At 46.8% G+C, this 23,170-nt stretch overlaps 2 protein-coding genes and 1 long non-coding RNA gene across 9 annotated transcripts in view; all 3 read right to left on the bottom strand.

The window, feature by feature from the left end:
- Positions 1 to 234: 234 nt before the first annotated feature.
- LOC131127605 (uncharacterized) lies at positions 235 to 6,261 on the bottom strand. Its single transcript, XM_078789265.1, has 5 exons — positions 5,910 to 6,261; positions 4,514 to 5,445; positions 4,128 to 4,195; positions 3,878 to 4,077; positions 235 to 2,306 (listed from the first exon to the last, which is right to left on the bottom strand). The coding sequence occupies exons 1-5, from the start codon at positions 6,079 to 6,081 to the stop codon at positions 766 to 768; spliced, it is 2,913 nt and encodes a 970-aa protein (XP_078645391.1). The 5' UTR covers positions 6,082 to 6,261; the 3' UTR covers positions 235 to 765.
- A 5,664-nt stretch (positions 6,262 to 11,925) lies between these two features.
- LOC144898268 (uncharacterized) lies at positions 11,926 to 13,440 on the bottom strand. Of its 2 annotated transcripts, XR_013627175.1 has the most exons (4): positions 13,406 to 13,440; positions 13,047 to 13,335; positions 12,674 to 12,906; positions 11,926 to 12,035 (listed from the first exon to the last, which is right to left on the bottom strand). It is a non-coding gene; the product is annotated as an uncharacterized LOC144898268 (long non-coding RNA). The 2 variants fall into 2 exon arrangements; XR_013627174.1 differs by having other exon boundaries at positions 13,047 to 13,408.
- A 381-nt stretch (positions 13,441 to 13,821) lies between these two features.
- The window catches only part of nos1 (nitric oxide synthase 1 (neuronal)), a 42,225-nt gene continuing 32,876 nt past the window's right edge, over positions 13,822 to 23,170 (bottom strand). For 5 of the 6 annotated variants that reach the window (XM_078789557.1, XM_058069600.2, XM_078789556.1 and 2 more), the window contains 7 exons: positions 22,670 to 22,880; positions 21,434 to 21,521; positions 21,244 to 21,365; positions 18,640 to 18,788; positions 18,360 to 18,554; positions 18,160 to 18,278; positions 16,619 to 17,630 (listed from right to left, as the gene is read on the bottom strand). In XM_078789557.1, the coding sequence (XP_078645683.1) occupies positions 17,585 to 17,630; positions 18,160 to 18,278; positions 18,360 to 18,554; positions 18,640 to 18,788; positions 21,244 to 21,365; positions 21,434 to 21,521; positions 22,670 to 22,880 (930 nt within the window). In that variant the 3' untranslated portion in view covers positions 16,619 to 17,584. Of the gene's footprint in view, positions 16,598 to 16,618; positions 17,631 to 18,159; positions 18,279 to 18,359; positions 18,555 to 18,639; positions 18,789 to 21,243; positions 21,366 to 21,433; positions 21,522 to 22,669; positions 22,881 to 23,170 lie in introns of those variants that run through there. The other variant, XM_078789559.1, reaches the window with a different exon arrangement.

The raw sequence follows: 23,170 nt of genomic DNA, 5'->3' as shown, positions 1-23,170 counted from the left end.
ACACCTGAAGCAATGCAAAGCGAGGTTGATTGACAGTTCACTAAAAAAGGCAAAGCACAACGAATGTCTCCCCAGGAGGCTTTTTGTTTAATTCTTTTTTTTAATTATTTAATTAATTTATTTTTTAAATATTTTATTACAAGCTTCAATTGTACAAAACAGTAACAATATAAACAGAATTACAGGAACATAAAAGTGCAATTCTACAGAACAATATCAACATAAATAAAAAAATAAATAAAAGGAATGTGCGAGGGATATTGCTTGAAAATAAGAACAACAAAATAAAAATAGAAAACATGTCACTTAACCTTGTTCTTCATATGAATTGTTTTTAGAACGTTCTCCAATGTATGAAAGGTTTTCAGTGCTTTTCTGTTTTTGAATATCAGTTTCAGTGATTCATATAATATTTTCAGTTCAGAAGAAAACCGGTGAATATTTGGCTTGCATGACATGACTCTGGATTTGTGAATATGGAATTTTCCTAATAAACAAAGACATTTCACAGCATTACTTTTTGTTTAATTCTTACAAAAACATTCCAAGTCTTCCAACATTCCTTGTACTTCCACTGACCCAACCGAAGATGGCAGCAGTTCGCTGCACGTGGCCGCCCCACCCCTTACTGCAATTGGCTCAAACGTTCATGCTGTTCTATTTTAAACAGCGGGGGTCTTTATTTATTCACCCCGCAAGGGGGGGGGGGGGGGTAGGACGCTGTCACTTTGTGGCCACGACTAAGCTTGCAGAGACCGGAAAAGCTTATTCTGCTTCGTGTGTCTGCATGTGTGCCGTCATAAAGGACTTCCGGGCAAAGCCCTCCCCGCAAATCGGACAGCTAAAAGGGTTTTTACCCGTGTGTCTCTTCATGTGCGTGTTCAAAGTGGACCTCTGAGCAAACTTATCCCCGCACACCGAACAGCTGAAAGGTTTTTCTCCTGTGTGTCTTCTCATGTGTGTGTTCAAAGTGGACCTCTGAGCGAAGCTGGCACCGCACACCGAGCAGCTAAATGGCTTCTCCCCCGTGTGCGTCCGCATGTGTAAGACCATGCTGGACTTCCGGAAGAAGGTTAACCCACAATCCGAGCAACCAAAGGGTTTTTCTCCGCTGTGCGTCCGCATGTGTCGCGTCAGAGCGCTTCCGTGAGAAAAGCTCTCGTCGCAAACCGAGCAGGAGAAGGGTTTCTCTGCTGCCGCTGTAAACCGCGACCTCGGGGAGACCTTTCCCTCACAGTCCGAGGAAGTGACGTGTTCGTCCCCGGCGTGTTTGTGCATGTGTAGATTCAGGCTGTACTTGTGAGAGAAGCTTTCGTCACAAACTGAACAACTAAAAGGTTTTTCTCCGGTGTGCGTCCTCATGTGCGTCACCAGTGTTATCTTTTGAGGGAATCGTTTGTCGCAAACTGAACAGCTGTAAGGTTTTTCTCCCGTGTGCGTCCTCATGTGCAATACCATGCTTGTTTTGCGGGAGAATCTTTTATCACAAACGGAACACCTGAAGGGTTTTTCCCCCGTGTGCGTCTGCATGTGTCCGCTCAAGTTGCTCTTGCAAGAAAAGCTTTCCCCGCACACCGAGCAACTGAAAGGTTTTTCTCCAGTGTGCGTTCTCAGGTGCAATACCATTGTGACCTTTTGAGAAAAGCTTTTCCCGCAAACTGAGCAACTGAAAGGCTTCTCTCCCGTGTGCGCACGCATGTGTCGACTCAGATTGCGCTTGTACGAAAAGCTTTCGCCACATACCGAGCACATGAAGGGCATTTCACCCGTGTGGGTCCTCATGTGGGACACTAGCGTGACCTTTTGAGAGAAGCGTTTACCACAAACTGAACAGCTGAAAGGTTTCTCCCCAGTGTGCGTCCGCATGTGTGTTACCATGTTCACCTTGAAAGAAAATCTTTTCCCACAAACTGAGCAACAAAAGGGTTTTTCTCCTGTCAGCGTTTTCGAGCATTCAGAGTCTTCAATGTCAGCGCGAGCCGGCACATCGCCTTCGCAGTCTGCGTCGCTGCTCAAGGGGTCGTCGGTCCGGTCTTCGGCCTCGCTATCTGACAGCGGCGCCAGGAGGTTGTCCGCTTCTGGCTCTTCTTCGTCGTCTTCGGCCTTCACAGAGACGACGGTCAGCGGCAACTTGGTGAGATCGGCCTCCTCCGGCCCTCGAAGGCAATCTCCTTCCTGCGTGATCCAGAGCTCCTCCTCTTCCTCTTTAACATGGGGGGGCTGGGCAGCCTCCTGCTCCAAGGTGGAGCCCCCTCCTTGCGGCCGAAGGGAGTGTTTTTCATAACGACCCATCAGCCGCTGATCATCTGGATGACACAAACAACACTTGAAGTCAAACATTCGTAGCGTTGTCGCCTTTGATTCCTTTGGTGGACGGAAGGAACTCAGGAGATCCAGCTAGGCTTCCCGAACTCGTCTGTCTGAAGACAGTGAATGCTTCACAGCATGGACGAATGAATGCTACCTAGCATGGTAGCATCGCGTGTTTACACAAGTCTCTATTCACAAAAACAGCTAAAATGCTACTATGCTAATGTCAGCATAACAATGCTAACATGTAGCATGCATGGGAGAGCTACTATGCATGCGAGCATGATAGCACTAACATGCTAACACCTTACGTGATCATGATAGTGTTATAGTGTGATAGTTAATGTCAACATTAGCATGCTAAACCTAGCACGATAGCAGTAGGTGTCTGTCGATGTTAACAGCGATGAAAATGGCAAAAAAATGATACTATGCTCATGTTAGCAATGGTGAAATGCTGGCGTTAGCATCACAATAGCATTAAAAGTGTTTATATAAGTTTGTATTGATAAAAACAGCTAAAAGGATAGACCAGGGGTCGGCAACCTTTACTATGAAAAGAGCCATTTTACCCAATGCCCACTGAAGAAAAATAGCCTGGAGCCGCAAAACATATAGTATGTTTAAAACAACATTGGAGGGAATTTGGGGGTATCAAAGTAGTTCAGATAAGAAAAGACGAGTTGGAGTACTCTTGCTAGTTTTGGAGATAAACTTACATAAATGTATGTGTAAACTACTGTAAACGTAAAAACAAGTTCCCATGCCGCTGTTTTTAAATTATCTCGAATTTATTTTTTAGATTTGTAGGTAAGTATTACTTGTTTTTCTTCATGTACTGAACTGGATAGCAGTCAGAACTCACTCAGGATGCATTCATGGTCTCAGACAAAGTTGGATTTTTTAAAACTCATTACAAAAGACGTGCATTTTCCCCACTCGGGTGTTAAAAATATTCAAGCATCGCAAAGGGAGCCACAATAAAGAGTCTGAAGAGCCACATGCGGCTCTGGAGCCGCAGGTTGCTGACCCCTGGGATAGACAGATAAATTCAGTTTCCATGAACGCGATCACTTCAAAATAAAACAAAGCAAAATAGGAAAATAAAGAAAAATAAGAATGATATTACAATTATAAGAAGAAAATATTTAGACACAAAATAGCAAAAAATGGGGGAGAGGGAGCAATGATCAAAGTTGATTCTAATAACTAGTCTGAAAGCTGAGATGCGTTTGATCGCATAAAAGTGGCGCTTAATTGGCGCCAGAGTTTGGACACCACCGCTCTCTTATCGTTTTTTTCAAGCACCAAACAGTTGACGAATGACCGATTTAGTGAGAATAGCACCGTATAAGAATAGCAACACACAGCAGTACGATGGGCGAGAGGGAAGGAAGGTTTCTCCCGTCAATAGGCTACAATGGCCGCCATCTTGGATTATGGATTGGACTGTGCCGTGTGGGAACGATTTGAATTATACCTCTTTATGTTACTCCCCTCCCCCGGCCCCGCCTATCTGCTATAGAAGCCGCGTTGAAGCATGACGAAAACACCGGAACAATCCTACCTTTGCGTGGCATCGCGTTGTATGTCTTGCCGACAGCTTCCAATTGCTGTCGTTGTAGCTTGTTCTCCTCTCTCGTTCGCGAAAGTTCCTCCTCGTACGACGTAATCGTCGTTTCGAACATCTGGAATATTTCATCAGCGACCGCCATCAGGCGCTCTCTGACAAACTCTTTGATAAACGACATTTCTCTTTTATCTCCACGATGAAATGACGGTCACCGGGCGCTTTGTCGTCGTCTGCTCTTGCAAACTTCCGCCTTTCTTCTTCGGCGGAGGCGGTGCTGCTATCAAACGTCCATGGCGAGACGCTGCTGCCATCCTGCGGCAGCATCGAAGAAAGCACCAGTCTGAGGTTTCCGGTGTTGGGACGGAGAAGGAAAGTAAAATGGTTGCTCAAACATCGAAATGGAGGCCTTCGGATTGGTAGAAGCTTTATTAGCAATAATCATGGTTACAGCAAACATCTTTATCATCAACACTACTTTGTTGGGGGGTCGTCAAATGTGGGGGTGTACTTCTCCGATCGGACAACCTTGTAGCACAAACGGGCCAGGAAGAGCTTCCCATGGACGTTTGAACACAACGCCAAAAGGAATTTGGCGTCTCCCAGTCCGGCGCGGGCGAGAAAAAGCGTTTACCCTCCAGTATGCGTCCGCATGTGCGCTGCTAAAGTTTTCTTATAGGAATAGCTTTTACCACAGACGGGACAATCGAAGGCTTTCTCTCCTGTGTGTGTTCTTTCGTGAGCAATCAAAGAAACCTTCTGGACGAAGGTTTCGCCGCAAATGGAGCAAATAAAAGGTCTCTCTCCTGTGTGGGTTCTCATGTGTGACAGCATGTTTGTCTTCTGACAGAAGCCTTTGCCGCAAAGCGAGCAGGTAAAAGGTTTCTCCCCCGTGTGGATCCTCATGTGTGACACCATGTTGGACTTTTGAGAGAACCTCTTACCGCAAACTGAGCAAGTAAAAGGTTTTTCCCCGGTGTGCGTTCTCATGTGGAGGGTGAAATTGCTCTTACGAGAAAAGGAGTCGCCACAAACAGAGCAAATGTAAGCCTTCCCTTCCGCGTGTGGCGCCGTGTGCAACACCAAAGTGGGATGCTGAGGGAATCGTTTCCCCCAAACAGAGCGACCGAAGCCTTTTTTAGCCATTCGACATCTGGCTTGTGTTTGGTTGCTGCTGCCCAGAGTTGCCTTCTTGTCCGATAATTCCGATGGTTTGCAGCCGGCGTAAGTCCTCGCTTCACCCGCATGGTTTGCCTCGCCGCTCATGGGTTCTCGGGCGTCCTTCCCGCCTTCGGCCTCGGGGGACCACAATGTTGTGTCGTCGCTGTCTGACAGGGGAGCTAAGAGGTCGCATCGCGGTTCATCTTCCTCGTCATCTTCCGTCTTCACGGCGACGACGGTCAGATCGGCCCCCTGCGGCCCGACGAGGCCCTCGCCCCCTTGAGTGGTCCAGTGTTCCCCCTCTTCCTCTTTCACCTTCTGGGGATCCTCTCGCTCCCAAGCCAAGCTCCCTTTCTGCGGAGGAGGGGGACTTCCCTCTGGACGACCAATCGGCTGCTGGTCATCTGAGGGACACAGAAAGACATGTTAGATATGATATTGTCCTCAAATAGGAATATTTCATAAGCAGATAGATAAGCTAACAAATATGTTATAAATCAACAATACTGTGGACATGATGGTTCTTTTTTTACATTCACATCATCCGGATCCGGCAATGGGATCTCCGCAGGGACAAAAGACGGCTGCTAGCATAGCATAGCAAGCTACAGGCACACGCGCACGCACACACACGTTATTATCTGCTCATCCCGACAAAGTATGACATCAACAAACGGAAACGGAAACGTAACCATGGGCCACCAGAAGTCCCCCGAAAGGAAATTGGGGCTACTTGGTCGGAGCGGCTTTACTAGCCTTAGCCTTATTTGTCCCCACAGGACATTTGTCCAGACAACAGTGACTATTGGCGATCCATAGCGAAAGTGAAAAATAAAGAAGCAGAAGGCCAGCCAAGATGGACACACACCCTTGACGTGCAGTCGGCACGTATAAACAGCTTCCAGTTGTTGTCGCTGCCGCTGGTTCTCCTCTTTTGTTCGACAAAGTTCCTCCTCGTACGACGCCATCGTGCTTTCAAAAAGGCCAATTATTTCATCAGCTGCGGCGATTAGTCGCTCCCTGACCAACACTCTCAACATTTTGAACCTTTCCCCCCCCAACTCGACGGCCGTCTTTGCGCTTTGTCTGAGGTTGGGGTCCCTTTGACGTGTCTCTGCCAACTTCCGCCTTTTTCCTCTTCGAGGTTTTTTTACGACTGTTGAAGCATCGATTACGACACACTGCTGCCACCTGGCGGCGACAAAGGAAGGCGGCTCAAGATGAGCGAAGGCAAAGAAGAAGAGCCAATGCATTGAAACCTGCCTGTAGGCTCCAGCATACTCCTGTCACTCTAATGGGGACAAACGCTGTAGGAGATAGATGGATGGATGGACGGATGATGGAGGGAGGGATGGATGGGGGATGGGTGGAGGGAGGAATCTATGTGAATCGGATACTCAACTCACTCCAATTACTCACCACAGAGCGCATGCGCACAAATTGAAGCTAGCGGTAGCAGGGGTGAGTGACGAGTATCCGTGAGTCCCAATTCAATGAAAGACTCGCGAGTTTCGAAGGACTCGTTCAGGACTCGCGCATCTCGACTGCGCAGACAAACCAGCAGATGTCAGTGTGGCTCTGCGCGGGAAAGACTCTCCTTTTGTGTGCTCAGGTCATGTCTTAAAAAAACAAATTATATTCTTAAAATGATCCAAATTAAATATGAAATGTAAGAATAATTTCATGAATAAAGAATAATTTACATGTGAGTTCAGTCATTTTAGTAGTTAAAATATTTAAAAGTTATTTTTTTAACTATATGAGAAAGAAACAACAATGAAGTTATCATTTTTGGAAAATTGGGTCCCCCCCCGCAGGAGGAAAGGGTGCAAATGCTTTGCACTCATTACGGCTATGACTTCCATTTCCAGCTTAATGAATCCCGTGAATGTTCTCCCACCACAAGGAAAAAGCAGCCAATGAGCTCCCAGGGGAGTCGGAACGTTTGAAAGACAATAAAAAGGAAATTCGTCGGCTTCCGGGAGCTCGGGTTTCAATCTCTGGAACCAAACAAACAAAAAAGGAATCAGCAACCGTCTAACATCAGCGGAAACAATCCAATTCTTCTTCAACGAAGCAATTTCACACTCGGATTGAGACTCGCACGCGAGTGATTGGCTCAGTTCTCAACGCCAACAAAAAAACACCGAAGCTGCCGACGGTGACGGATTTCTCCGAGCACATTCGAGCCCGTGTTGATCCCAGAGTGGATGTTTAAGAGCAGCACACGCCAGCGACTCGCTGGAGCGCTGAAGGTTTCCATTCCTAAAAGAGGCGGTCACGTGCAGCCACCCTATAGGAGAGGAGGACGTTCCATTCCTAAAGCACTTTGGTTCTTTGTAGCGGGCATCTTTCCCAGCATCCTCTTGGTGCCGTGATCGGAATGGTGTGAAAGAAAGTTCCACCAAAGGCAGAGCGAGGCGATGCAAGTGCCTGTAGAAGGTAGAACCTCACCGTGCTGCTGTGCTGTGTGTGTTAAAAGACCGTGCGGATGTTCGGTGACGGATGTGGACGGGATCATCCATGTGGTCGTCAAACCTGGAAAGGGCCGAAAGCCAAATATCGCCGCATTTTCCCTCCAGTGTGACGCTAGCTGATGGTGTCACGCCCTGTGTGGGTTCGTGCGTGACAGTTTGTCTATGTTCCCTGTCTGGGCTATGGTTTCCCTTTTGAACACTCTGGTTTTGTATTGGACTTCCTGTTTTGCCGCCTCTGCCTTTGTTGCCATAGCCACCCACACCTGTCCCTAATTTGTGCGGTCTATTTAGTTCAGGTGTGTGCTTCTCCTTTTGTTGGATCATTGTTAGTTTGTCCTACTGCTACCTGAGTTGCCTTTTTCTGCTGCTGCTATTATAGCAAAAATAAATATTATTTACCTGCTATTGGTCCTGCTCTCTGCATCCTGGGGTCGCACCGCAACACAGACATGCCGTACCGTGACAGATGGTCCGGTTTGGATGAGAATCTGCTGTGACTGTATGGCACGCTCAGAAAACCGCCTCCTTCTGATTTCTAGTCAACATTTGTCATAAAGGCGAGTGATGACATGATGACATGATGATGACATGATGATGATGACATGATGATGATATGATGATGATGATGACATGATGATGAGATGATGATGACATGATATGATGATGATATGATGATGACATGATGATATGATGATGATATGATGATGATATGATGATGATGATATGGTGAGATTAATTCATTTTCTACCGCTTATCCTCACAAGGGTATGCTGGAGCCTATTCCAGCTGTCTTGGGGAGAGAGGCGGGGTCCACCCTGGATTGGTCGCCAGCCAATCACAGGGCACATATAGACAAACAACCATTCACACTCACATTCATACCTCTGGGCAATTGGGGGGGTCAATGAAGCACTCGACCGCCATGCAGCCTGAAATTATGAGATATTATTCATATTTCTTCCATTGTTAAAGATGTTCTTCTGGTCCATGTTATGAATTGGTGGGGTCTTTTTCTGTGCTTTTCCAAGCATGTGCTGTGGAAGATATTCTTCCCTCATATAAGACTTCATATTTTAATTTCATTTTTTTCTTGTTTTTCTGTCATAATAAATAAATTCTTAAATATTTTTCCCAGGAATAACTAGACTTTGTTCTTGTGGAGATGTTTCCAGTTTGGTTCAAGGTTTCTCGTTACCTGACATTCCTAGAACAGCGAGAACAGTGAGATCAGCGGGCTGCAAATGGCCCCCAGGCCACAGTTTGGCTCCCCGACATCTCCCTTCCTGAGTCCGCACATACACTTGTGACCGCTTCTCATCTTATTCCCAGAATAATACACGAGGACCAGCTGATGAAGGGCATTAGGTAAGAAGGTCCTGCTGAGAAACAAACTGGATAAAGGTCAGCTTTACAGATGCCACAGCGGCTCCTGCGGTCTCCAGGAAGGGTGGGATGCGTGGCAGTCTTGTTTGAGTGGGGGGGGTTTCTTTTCTTCCAAAGTGGCAAACCAAGAAATCCTCAGGAAGACCTCCTCAATGTCAAAGTCGACATCACAGCCTTTGCTGCTGGATTAGCGCGGATTAGGAGAAGCGGGCAGGTACTCTGGAGTCCTGTCAAAGTCACTCGCTTCTTTCAACTCGCCAAAGCGCCGCTTTTGGAGGCGACAAACTTTGAAGGTCAGTGAGGCTTTAATTGGGGACTATTTTTAGCCACTCGCTTTCAGACCATCGGCACGTCATTACGAGGTAAACACATCGGGTGGCAACACGCCGATTCATCCCTTGGCTCCGCCCAGGACACAGGCCAGGCTTCGCTACATGTCTTATATGCATCCCAGAGCTGAAACGTCATCTCAACTCTGCTTTTCTTTTCACCCCAAAAATGTGGGAGGGAGTGGCAACGTTTGGTTTCCCCAAAGAGTGGCTCGGGGGCCGCTCACGGCCCGCAGCTGTTTGATGATTGGCCCATGGAACAAACCAAAAAGAAATATTGGAGACAAAAGTTGCCCTGTTCGGGAAATAAGATCCATCCATCTTCGAGGCCACTTGTCCTCACCAGGGTGGGGGAACGCTGTAGCCTACCCCAGCAGTCTTGGGGGAGAGGCAGGGCCAGCCAATGGCAGGGTTTTGGTGAGATGACAGGTGGTGTCTTTTTGTAAAAAGAGGTTGCAGAGAAGTTTCTAGCAGAATAGCTGCCCCCCCCCCCCCATGAAAATGGGGGAGCTGTGGGTGAGTGGCATCCGGTTGTGCTCCCTATTTGATGCCACTTCAAGCCTTTTTGTGGCAGCGGCCGTTTTCTCTTGTGTTGACACAATGAGGAGGCTATTATTCTACCCACTGACATTACGTAACACCCAATTAGATCATCGCTGGATTAATACATGTTTCATAACTCATGTAGAACGTATGAAGGGAAGGGGCGAAGCTAGAAAGGACAATGAACCTTCACTGGCCCTTACGCCTCCTACAGGTTTTCCAACTCCTGGCTCACCCTGAAGGAGGAACTACTCAGACAGTGCCCCATCCAACCTCCATTCAAGCTCCATCCAGCCCCCTTTCAACTCCCATCCAACCTCCATCCAACCCCCCTCCAACCACTATCCAACCTCCATCCAACCCCCATTCAACCTCTGTCCAACACCCATCCAACCCCCATCCAGACCCCGTCCAACCTCTGTCCAACCTCTGTCCAACCCCGTCCAACTCCCGTCTTACCTCTGTCCAACCCCTATCCAACCTCCACCCAACCCCCATCCAACCTCCATCCAACCTCTGTCCAATCCACGTCTAATCTCCATCCAACCCCCGTCCAACCTTTGTCCAATCCACGTCTAATCTCCATCCAACCCCCGTCCAACCTCTGTCCAACCCCTGTCCAACTCCCATCCAACCCCTGTCCAACCTTCATCCAACCCCCATCCAACCTCCATCCAACCCATGTCTAATCTCCATCCAACCCCCGTCCAACCTCCAACCAACGTCCATCCAACCCATGTCTAATCTCCATCCAACCCCCGTCCAACCTCCATCCATACCTGTCTTCTGCATCTGTCCCCAAAAGTACTGTAAAAGTACTTTAAATGAAACAACAGTACAACAACAGAAAAAATGGAAAAAAACTGCTGTAATTTTCTGAGATGAACGTTCAAATATGAAGTCAGATTATGAAAAACCAACAAAACGAGATCACGTTGTCATTTTTGGGAACATGATGGCAATAAAGTCATAATATTTTTTCAAATGCACAAAGATGACTTTCAAAGAGTGATTAAATGAAAAAAACAGCAAAAATGGAAAAAAAATGCTGTTTATTTTTGGAAATTAAAATCCAATATCATAATCGAATGGAAAAAAAGTCCCAATTTTACGATATGAAAGTGGTAATATCAGGAGGAATAATAACATCAAGTAATTGCAATATTATGAAAAACCCAAATAAAATTAAATTTTTGGTCAAATTGGTTTTGGCAAGAAGTTGTAATAAGACTAATAATAATAAGATTAATAAAATGAATGAATGAATAATAATAATAGGCAAACTTCCCGAAAAGAAGCTGATGAAGTTTGTTGAGACCAACTTTCCAATAAAGTTGGAGGCCAGCGTCTGAGTCCTTTCAGTATAAAAGAGCAGGAAATGGCATTTCCAACGTGCACCGAAGAAGCAGCTCCACGCTGCCGTGCCCCCCCCAACGAACACGACGCGATGGCGGTGTCGCCACGGAGTTCATAAGCGTGACAACCCCAAGGCCGCTTAATGAGGGCCAACCCTCCTTTGAATGCCACAGTCTGCCGGCGGCCCCCCCATCCAGACGCTCGTCTCGCTCTTCCATCTCCCCAAATCCTCGCCTTGCCATGTGTAGACCCGCTGCACGCTGCTGCTCTTCATCAGCCAGCTGGCCAAGCACATCCGCCACATTCACACAAATGGGGTTAGGGCCTCCCAGGGTGGGGGTTCTTATTTCCGATTTAACGTCAATGCGAGGTACACTGGGCAAAGATCCTCTATGGGACAGGAGCACTCTACGGCTTTTAAGGACCTACTGCAAAATGGTGGTTCTCCCCGTGTGTCACTGTCCAAATACTTATGAACACCATCTGTATAGGATGTGCCAACTGACATTTAACACAACAAAGAGTGTGCATGTGTGTGTGTGCATGTGAGACAAGCACCTGTCATGTGACGATTCTCCGTCAGCACGTGGGCCACGGCAGCTCCGCCTGACCTCCCCAGGCCATTATGTGGCAGGTTGAGGCTGAGGATTGAAGTGTTGGTTGCCACGGTGACCGCCAGCACTTTGCTCCCCTACAAACATCATCATCATCATCATCATCCTTGTAATAGAACACCCAGCCAGCCGGGTGAGGAAGATCCAAGGAAAAAGACATTTGACAGAAAGACCAAGGAGGACTTTTCCTTTATTCCAACACAGCAGCATGACTGGCAGCTGCACACGTCCAATAACACGTTTCATAACACCACAGCGTTGTCTCCACGGAGACAACATGCACCAGTGGGCCCTGGACAAGACATAGACAAGACAGAGTTGAATCATGACATATGAGACATAGGACAGATGTAAGACATCGGGCATGACATATAAGACATAGGACAGATGTAAGACATGAGGTAAGAGACATAAGACAGATGTAAGACATTGGGCATGAGATATAAAACATAAGGCAGATGTAAGACATGAGATGTGAGACATGAAACATGAGACATAAGATATGAGATAGACATTAGGTATGAGATATGAGACAGATGTGAAACATGAGGTTTGTGGCGTGGAACAAGAAACATAAGAAACGAGACCAAGGATATGAGACAAGACATAGGACAGATATGAGTCATGAGGTATGAGATGTGACACAAGAACAGTAAGGCATCAAGTATGAGACATGGGGGATGAGACAAGAGACGTGAATCAATGCCAACAAGCATGAGACAAAAGACATGTTTCAAACAGGAGGGATAAGACATGAGGCATGAGAACCTCAGTCTGGAGACATAAGGCAAGAAAGGTGATGTAGGTACGAAATATGAGACACGTCGAAGCTGCACAGGAAGTTAAGAGGGAAGGAGGAGGAGTCAGCGTGTGTCAACTTGAAGCGTGCAGATGGTGGGGTGGCGTTAGCGTGTGAGGTTATGTACGTACATGAGCTGCTGGAATGAGAGGACTTAACACGCTCCGTCCTCCTGGGGGGGACCTGACTTGGAATTAATGAGTCCTTTCCGCCGCAATGCTCGACGCTCACGTCAATCTTCTCATTCTCATTCAGCCTGCTTAGCTTTTAAAGTCCATAACACTAATTTCAAACAGGAGGTTTGAGGATGAGGTGTGAGACATGAGATGAGCTGAGAAGCATCAGAGATGAGACTTGAGACGAGCTGTGAGAGAAGACACGAGGCATGAGACAGATGCCAAACATGAGATATGAGACAATCGGGATGAGACAACAGAGGACAGCATCTGTGTTCAAATTCTTTTGTCCAGTCTACAGCACCTTCAGATCCAGCGTCTTCCTCACCTCTGTCTGAAACATCCACATCGGGGCGGCGCAGTGGCTCGTCACCCCACGCATGCCACCTCCCATCAAGGTTGGCGTTTCCTCAGCAAGGTAAAGGTCTCCCTTGAAGGTCCACCATGGACGTCTTCTTCACGTACGCACAACGAGGCAACTTGAGAAGTCATGTTGTCTTCCTCCTGTTCAATCCCTGCACTGCACGGAGGCGGCTTTGTTGACTGGCTGCCGTGGGGACGCCTCCCATCCACGCCCACCTGCACTATCGACCCTTGATCCCTCACCGCACACTCTGCTGCACGCAAAGATCCTCAACATAACAAGAGCGCTCTGCTTTTTTTTTTTAATGAAGAAATCTTACTTACAAAGATGGTCTATAGGCAGAAGTATTTCAGGACCTACGTAGACAAAGATCCTGCTTTGAACAGACTCTGTTAAGGACCTAATTAATCAAAGATCTTCTACTTGACAGGTGTGCTCATCAAAGATCCTCTGTGTGACTTATTGAAAAAACACTAGCCGAAGATCCCCTATGCTAGTAGTAGCACTGTGCTCCATTTAAGAAGAGTGCAAAACACGAGTCAAACATCCTTTCAATGACAGAGGGGTGTGCCGTTTTTTTTAGAACCTATTTCGAGACACCAATGTGGTGTAGGGCAGGAGCGCTCTGCTGTTTTTGGGAATCTGCTGCAAAAAAGGCGAGTCAAAGATCCTCTATATGAGAGGAGCAGTGTGCTGGTGTAGGAGTACACGTGAAGAAAGAGAGGAAGGCGAGAGAGTATTTGGTAAATGTTGTGGTTTATTGGTCAAAGCCAAGTCCTTGCAGTGGACACATTCGATGTAGGAATGTCCTGGCAATGGAGGCCATCAAAATCAACGGGATCACATGTGTTCTTTAGAGCAGCAGCCAAAAATGCAAAGACACTGAGGGCTCTAATTTTGTGGCGCAGCCCAGGCAGTGGTGACGTGGTCCAGGGCGCCACTGTGCGCAGCCAATTTGGTCATTCAGTAGACTGGACTGCGCTGAGATGGACGCAGCGCACCGGGGGAGGAGTCCACATTTTGACAGTTTTGTGACAAAACAGTACGCTAGACCTGGTCTATTTGGGGCGCAGGCGAAGCCCAGGCACAGCGAAGAGTGTCACACATTTCAGCGTAAAAACCAATGACAGCAACCACTACTGAATGTCAGCGGCTGAACCAGCATGGACATTTTTGCCTTTTTGTGGGAGGGATGGAGGCGTGGAGGCGTGGTTGCGCTGCGCCAGACTGCACTGCTCACTAAATTTGCAAAGTGCGCTGGCCTCACCCCGTTGGCACGCCCTGTGCCTGGTCTACAAAATTAGAGCCCTAAAGAAAGAACAAAAGAAAGCAGAGAAGGCGGGAAGGACAGGAAGCCGCCCAAAAGCCCACCGGACAAAGAAAGTCACGACACAGACGGGCCGACACGGTGCTGGTCATACACGAGCACGAGAACATCACCATGCATTTGTCTTGATCTTCTTTTACCCTTTGACATATTCAAAATACATTCTGGGAAAAGACCCAAGTGGTTTATATTTCTATAGAGGCTATATACTGTACTGTGTACTCTATACTGTCTTATGAGTACAGGTACTGCATGTAAGAGTCAGGCCGTTACACACTTTACACCGCCAACGTAACCACGCCCCTTCCCATACAAACAAACAAAGCACCTGTCCTTCATCCGGGAGAGGAGACCTTCATCCGTGGGAGTGTTCTCTTGAAGACCACGTTCCCCGCAGAGGAACGTCAGTCTGGGCTGAGGAGAACCGAGCCGAGGCCGCTGTCTTTCCTAACATCTACATCTCACCGAATCCCACAACTTGAATTGTTTTCCCAGCGACAGCTCTGGATTTGGCCGACATTTCTGGGAGAAAATGACGTGGAAGCCAAACAACCATGAATCCAGAAGTTGACAACGCAAAACCGCAAAGCCGACTGAATACGTCTGTTACCGTCTTTGAAATATGACTTCAAATATCACATGAAATCTCCTCTGATGGGGCAAAAAGAAATCTCGGATTCAAAATCTGAAAAAAAATCTGCTTGAAAGGACTTCAAACAAGTCAAAATGAGACTTTGGAAAATAAGGTTGACGTCATAAACCTTGGAAGTAAATGTTCTAAAATGGAGCAACATTTTAGGGAAATCCAAATGTATTCAAAATCTGAACAAAATCTCTTTGCTGAAAATGACACAAGACACGTCAGTATAACTCGTTTTCATAAAATAGAACTTAAACCTATTCCAAAATAGTCATTTATGAATGAACGCCCCAAAATAGGTAAAAATAAGGCGCTGTAAAAACGACTTTATATGTAGATCTTTGAAAATAGCAAAAGATTTCAGGAAAATCAAACACTGACTCAAAATCTGAACAAAATCCTGACAAATCTGTTTTTTGTTTTGAAATACAGCTTCAAAGGATTTGGGGGAGAATATTCATTGATTCCAAATCTTTTAAAAGTCCAACATATGGAAGAGATGTATTCCATTTGGCTAATAATGATTGAAAATCTGAACAAGATTTTCAATCTCCTGTCCATCAATCTCCTGTCCATCATTTTCTGAAACACAAAGCACCGCCCCTGCTGACCATGGACAATGAATGAACTGCAAATGTGAGCGGGGCCATTTTCCGTAGAAGCAAAGGATTTCAGAACGCGAACGACGAGGCAAACGAATGTGCAAGGTGCAAATGCAAATAAAATGTGACTTAGAAGGTTCTAGAATGGCACTTCCATTTACAGCAAACAAGTGACTGATTCAAAGGTGGAACAAGATGGACGCTGCGGTCAGAGTTCCGACTGGAGAACATCGCCCCTGTGGGCCATCAATGGAAGTGCATTTCTTTTGGCCAAAACATCGCCTCCTGCTGGCCACAGAGGAGAATGCTAGCGAATGCAAGAGGGAGTGGTGGCGAGGTGAGGATACCATACACGTTTTCCTGCGTTTTCATTTGACAGTGAAAGGAACAACCAGGTAGTGTAGTGGTATGATGTCCTTCACTGAACTATCACGCTTCCGTGGGCTGTGTGTATTTGCTGGATTATAGCATGGCCTCTGTCTACGTCCCTGGACAACACACGCAAACAAGGGACACTCACACATCCCATCATGCATTGCGGCGCAACCCCCCCACCCCCGCCCCAGCCGATGAAGCTTTTTTTCTTTTTTGTGGCAGTTACACGCCCCACAAACGGAACAGGAAGCCTGCGGTGCAGCACGGACACACACAGACTTGGATTATATTCTTGAGTCTCAGGTCATGCATTCACAATGAAGGCAGGTGGTTACAGGTAAAGACGACCCATCAGCATAACGAGCCTCAGCGGAACAGACAGTATAAAAAAGAAACACATCAACATACAGTATATATATATATCTATATCTATATATATCTTCTTACTTCCTTTCTTTTTTTACAGTAGAAAAATTGGCACAGTATTGTCGAAACAGAGCTGCTGCATCCTGGCGCCCCTTCTGCCGCCGTCATCATCGCCATCACGTGGCGGGCCTAGGAGCAGAAGACCCTGCGGGGATGCACACAGAAAGAGAGACGTAGCACACCACCAGCACACGGGCCCCAGCTTTGCCGCGTTCCCCACGTGTTGCCATGGTTACACACTTGTTTGCATGCGTGTTGACGTGGTGACATGTTTACAGTCAGTGTGCGTTTCCAGCGCTTCGATGGAAGATGGAGACAGAGTGCCTTGAGGAGTGGAAATGCGCGGTACAAAAGCCCACGCATTCATGAAGGAAACACAAAGAAAGCTACAGTATCATCAATCTGGAAGCCTGCACACGTGTGTACACATGTGTACCTGTGTGTACACGTGTGTACACACGTGCGTACACGTGTGTATGTGTGTACATTTCCTGTCCATAACGGGATGTACGAGTCGTCATAAATCTGTGCCGCCAACGTTTATTATCATCATCATTCGTATTCCAGTGAAAGTCCACCCATGTATGTCAACATGTTGACTTCCTCTACATCTATATTTGTATTTACATTCTTGTGTTTGCATACAGTATTTTACACTAACAAGGCTGCTGGGGTCCTTTCATCGTTCGTCTCCACGACAACAAATCTTTTTCCGGTGGCAAGTAATCGAAAAAGAAATGGAATGGGAGTATTTCCTTTGTTGCTTCGGTAGAATCCAAACCAAGGCTGCAATGCTCTTACTTTGAAGCTTACTTTGTGCTGAACAGGAAGCTACATTTTAATGCTGCAGAACTAGACAGAAACAATTCCGCAACATGGGGCAACATGAAAAAAAAAAAAAAACGTTCCAATGAGGTGAGCGTACCCGTACTGTGCAGGTGAACAAATCAAGCGCTCCTTTCATTTTTAACTACCCCTGAGCTCGCTTGGAAAGAAACACTGGCTTTCTGAGGAAGACTCCACGTGAAGCGTTAGCCAGAGACCTCTGCGGCGTCACGCCAACTGCTCAGAGCGTATGCCCGAATACAGTGCACCTTGCTGGCCTCTCATCCTCTGCTTCTTCTGGTAGTAGTCAAGTGCTCGTCGTCATGTCAGGATATTTGACTATTCCCGTGTCTCTAATAGAAATAGCAAAGTTTATGTTGACAAAAATGCTCCACCTTGTTTATCAAGGTCGACTGAAGAACACATTGAACCAGTTTCAGCGGGTTCTACTGTTACTATTACAAAATGGTTGCAGGCTAAAGTATTGGCACACGAAAGCAAAACACCCCTGGGGTTCATCCTCATCTCTGGTGAGGACATATTATTTTGCATTATTTAGCCCCCGCTTGTACGATAGCTAATAATGCAGATGTAGGAGATACTAACTGGCACCTGTTATGATAGTGATTCCACAGCCAGGGCCACCAAAACTAACATGTGGCTGTGGGCAACCTCCAACTCCGCAAGATTCCACCGCCTTGATTTACCTCTGCATGCACTTTAAAACTAGCTGTGGGTGTGGTTACATGAGGTCGTCTAGAAATGACAACATTGGTTCTGTCGCTGCTGTGTTGTACTGGCTGTGTTCTTAAAGGAGAATGAGGTCACTTTGCCACTTTTCATGCCCCACAAGCATTCTCAGAGTGGAAAAGCTCCACTTACTCATCAGAATCTTTCTTGCTCTCCTCGATGTAGGCGATGGACTCGGACCGCAGTCGGTTGGTGACCTCGTAAGTGCGCAGGGTGACCCCGAAGATGTCCTCATGGTAGCGGTTCTCATCCTGTGAATGGCAGGCGGGGAAGACAGGTCGGAGGTGGACACGTACGTATTTGTTTTTGTCTTGAACGATTGCGCCTCGTACCCGCAGCCTGCTGATGAAGAAGCCGGCGTCCTCCAGGCTCATGTTGCCCTCCTGCTTGATGATTTGCTGCACCGTCTTGAGAACGTCGCCCGCCATGGTGACATCTCCGCACACGTAGATGTGTCCTCCCTCCTCCCTCAGGCACTGGTACACTCTCTCCGACAGCTGCTCACGTAGAACATCCTGCACGTATTTCTGCACGCAACATCAGGTGTACAATCTTTCCAATGCATACAGAAGCACCACGGACACTTCAGCTCTCTTTTATGAGCTCTGCTACCTTTGGTTTGCCGGGCTCTCTGGAATAGGCCGCATAGAGCTCCTTGAACACCTCCTTGTTCTTAGCCTGGATGGTCTCCTCCTTGTAGATGTGATCCATCTCTGACTGCCGACAGCCAAACACCAGGATCATGGGGCACGCCTCGATCCCTGGAGAGCACAGGCAAGCCATGTCTTGTTATCTATGATTATGTCTACTATAGTGGCTAATAGGACTATAATCGGACTATAGGGGTGTTATTTCAATTTTAGAGGGCTCTAATGTTGCTAAAAAATATTTAGAAGGTTGTTTATGCCTGATATGTCATATTTAGGCTACTATAGTGGGTAATAGGACTGTAAAGGTGACAAAAGGGATTTAATTTAAATTTTAGATGGCTCTAATAATGTTGAAAAACATATTTAGAAGGTGGTAAACTGTTGTTTATGTCTAATATGTCATATTTACTCAACTATAGTGGGTAATAGGACAGTAAAGGTAACTATAGGGATGTTATTTTGATTTTAGAGGGCTCTAATAATGTTTAAAAACATATTTAGAAGGTGGTAAACTGTTATTTATGCTTGATATGGCTACAATAGTGGGTAATAGGACTGTAAAGGTGACAAAAGGGATTGGATTTAAATTTTAGATGGCTCTAATAATGTTGAAAAACATATTTAGAAGGTGGTAAACTGTTGTTTATGTCTAATATGTCATATTTACTCAACTATAGTGGGTAATAGGACAGTAAAGGTAACTATAGGGATGTTATTTTGATTTTAGAGGGCTCTAATAATGTTTAAAATCATATTTAGAAGATGGTAAACTGTTATTTATGCTTGATATGGCTACAATAGTGGGTAATAGGACTGTAAAGGTGACAAAAGGGATTTGATTTAAATTTTAGATGGCTCTAATAATGTTGAAAAACATATTTAGAAGGTGGTAAACTGTTGTTTATGTCTAATATGTAATATTTACTCAACTATAGTGGGTACTAGGACAGTAAAAGTAACTATAGGTATGTTATTTCGATTTTAGAGGGCTCTAATAATGTTTAAACATATTTAGAAGGTGGTAAACTGTTGTTTATGCCTGATATGTCATATTTAGACGACTATAGTGGGTAATAGGACTGTAAAGGGTGTTATTTCATGTTTCCACTTCTGCTGGGTTTATTTCTGCAATGCGCCACACTTTGGACACCCAAGTGCATTTTACCAGGAAGGCGTGATGCAGCAAGACGATAAGGGGTTGTGTCCAAACTCTACCTTCTTGGCTCTGGTGGTCAAGGCTGGTCTGCATTGTGGGGGGGGTTACACCTTTCAGTCCTGCATTGCACTCTTACTGGCTAAAGATGGCAGCAATGTTGCTGTATTGTCAACATGAATCTCGGCTATGTATGAGGAGTGTTATAAAGTGGAAGCGGTGATCGCCGGTGCTTGAGAGCTGCAATGAGCGTCAATAGAAGCGGCTGTGATGAAGGGTGCAGACAAGTCCAAAGATCTGCGTGGGTTGATTTGACAAAAAGTAAAGTTGATGTAGAATTGTAAATGTAGAATTCCTACAGATTCCACTTGGACATCAACAAGTGGCAAGCAGCTGCTTAATTCCCAGGGGAAAAACATCCACATGTCACTCACTGATGCTGTGAACACCAAGGGAGGTTGGAGTGCAAGGTGTGTGTTCAGCACTTGATGTACGCTTCCAATAATGCCTTGCACATTCATCGGAGCCATGCCATGGCACTCCAAGGCTAGGAACTGAATAGAGTCCTTTCTGGTTCTGATTGGTCATTTTAAACGCCTATTGTGTCTATTGTGTATTATTTATATGGAGTGACTGCACGCATGCAAAAAGTTGCGGCGGGCGCTTCTACAGCACGGCCACACACAGGGAGCGGCAACCTTTATGTGCTGATTGTGGTTTCGTCCTGACGTCCTACCGTAAGTGTGTGAATTGAGACATAGCATAAAGGGGACCTAAGATGCTCTTCCCACCTTTCTGAGCTATAAATGTAGTTAGAATGTTGGATCCTGGTGTTAAACCATGCCAACGTTTCCAATATGAGGTTTGAACATTTGGAAGTGAGCCCTGATGTTTGGGATGGCCCTGAACGCTTGCTTTGAAAAGGCATGGTTAAACTGTTCCTTTGTAACATCACAGAGGGGTGACTTCCTTATATGTTTTTTTTGGCAAGAAGCACAAATCCGAGGAAATCCAGCTGGAATAGGTTCAGATTCTGGAGGACCTAGAAGGTTTCCGGTTGGGGTTATTGTGTTTGCCACTCTGTAGGAGACCACCACTCAATCCAAAGGGTGGAAACATGAGCATCATAGGTATAGGTCTCCTTGACGGCCCACTTAGATGATTCCAGCAGCGTATTTAGACGTCTTTTTGCGTGAGAGGCAAAAAGAGGTGATGCATTAACATCTTGCTGCACTTTTAAAAGAAACATAAAAAGTCAAAACGATCCAAAAGGCAAACTCCAGCCTACTTATGCACCCAAAAGTAGAAAAGCACACACGGCGAGTTGTACTCGTGTAGTCACAGCCAAACGGCAGCAATGGGTTTCTCCTCTTTTGACATCGACCTTTGCTTCCATAAAATGTGACTCCTCACCTTTGTGCTCAAGGTCAAACAGCCTCTGCTGCCAGAAGCTCCTGAAGGGGGCGATGCCCGTGCCCGGTCCCACCAGGATGCAAGGAGCGTGGTGGTCTTTGGGAAGCTGGAAGGAAGGCGCCCTAAAAGGTGGCAGAGGAGAGGGAGTGAGGATGCTCTTCATGCTTTGCAAATACTGGGCGGCATTTACCCTCGGACAAAACACGGCACCATGTCGCCCTTCTCAATCCTGTTGAGCCACGAGGAGCACACGCCGTGATGGATGGGCCCCTCTCCATCTGAAAAGCATGATTAGCAAGCTGCCACTTTAGCATCCTCTCCGCCTCCTACTCGATCTAAGTGGGGGAAGGACGAGTGGCCCCCGACATGTACTCGCTTTCCAGGCCCGAGACCCTCGCCTGGGAAAAGAGACACAATTCTACACGGCAGTGTCACGTGCGAGCGGCCGGGCGGGGGCACGACATCCGCCCTCGCTTGGCGGCCAATTGACGAGCGGGGAGAGCGCGTGCTAATTGCGAAGGTCAGAAGAGGAGCGCGCCATCATCGCCGTCGTCAGCATCATCACGCTGTGACAGCCGCACACTGCGATTAACACCAAGACAGAAACCTGAATAGCTGAATGCCGTACGCCACTCGCAATCTGGGGGCCGCGGTGACCTGAAGGTGGAGGGGGGTGTTGTGTGTATGTGTGCGTGTGTGCGTGTGTGAAGGAGGCTAAAGATGGAGAACATTCCAAGCTATTTTCCTCGCAGCCAGTGGAGGCTTTTCACAGACGCTGACTCACTCACTTGACTTTGCGGCTTTGAAACAAGACAACAACAACAAAATGCCTTCTTCGCTGGTGGGGCCGACTTATCAGTTGATGTTACAGCAAGATATGACGGGTCTGAGAAAAGACTGTGCAGCCCACACGCTTCAGCAAGCTTTTTTGACAGAATATCTTGTGGACAGACAATTATAGAGGGAAACATACTTTCTGGGACAAGTGGTCAGTGTGCAGCTCGCATGAGCGGTAGAGGTGAACGAGCATGGTAGTGGAAGTGTGCAAGACTGCGGTGCACCTTCAAGATGATCAAGGGCCTTGCTGAAGATGTAACAATGTTCACCACACCTACATTTGTTGGGCTGGCATGGGGTGGACAAGCTCCACCCGCGATGTCACCATGGAGGACGAAAATAGCATTCAGCTCTGGTCAATTCCACGCCCAAGAGGATTAAGGCTCAATGTGCACTGCTGTACGAGCTGCACAGTGACTACTCTAAAGCGCATCCCAGCGTACTTTGCACACGATTGCTGCCAAGCACGTCTCAGGTCTTGACCTGAGACGTGCTTGGCAGCAATCGTATCTGGTCATTGACCTGCATGCTAACGTTTTCTCCTAAGGTGTTTGGTAGAGGGACATCATGAAGGAATCGGCACACTGACTTTTGGCCTGGAAGGAAACCACCGCCACAGTGAGGTGAATCTCGCCAGGGTGCACGTCCGGTGAGGAGCTGATGGAGTAGTAGCGAGGCTGCAGCAGGGGCAGCTGGGTGAGCAGCAGGGTGGAGGACACCTGGATGGACGGGAACTCCTCCAGCACCTCCACCAGCGTGGGGTTGTTGTACCACTTCCACTCCTCGTACTCTTGCAGGCCCTGGAACACGGAAAACAGCATGGACTAGTAAATCAAATCTAACTGAACTTCAAACACAGAGTTTGTAAATCAGCAGGCTTCACTACACATCTTAAAATGGAGCCCTATCCACTATCCCATCCATTCATAGCAGTCAGTGAAATCAGTGAAATGAAAACTGCGAAGAACAGAACTGGAGGTGGGCCTCCATCTTTCTCCTTCTCTGCACTTGATCATCCATTTTTGCCTTGAAGCTTCCTCTTTTGAAAAAGAAAACTAACTTACCGTATAGCTGGGATACTGTGCAGCAA

The sequence above is a fragment of the Doryrhamphus excisus genome, linkage group LG3, assembly GCF_037039965.1.
Source record: "Doryrhamphus excisus strain RoL-2023G ecotype Guam linkage group LG3, RoL_Dexc_Guam_v1.1, whole genome shotgun sequence".
Classification (NCBI taxonomy): domain Eukaryota; kingdom Metazoa; phylum Chordata; class Actinopteri; order Syngnathiformes; family Syngnathidae; genus Doryrhamphus; species Doryrhamphus excisus.
Note: the sequence above shows the minus strand (reverse complement) of the source record. Positions and strands in the feature narration are given on the sequence as shown.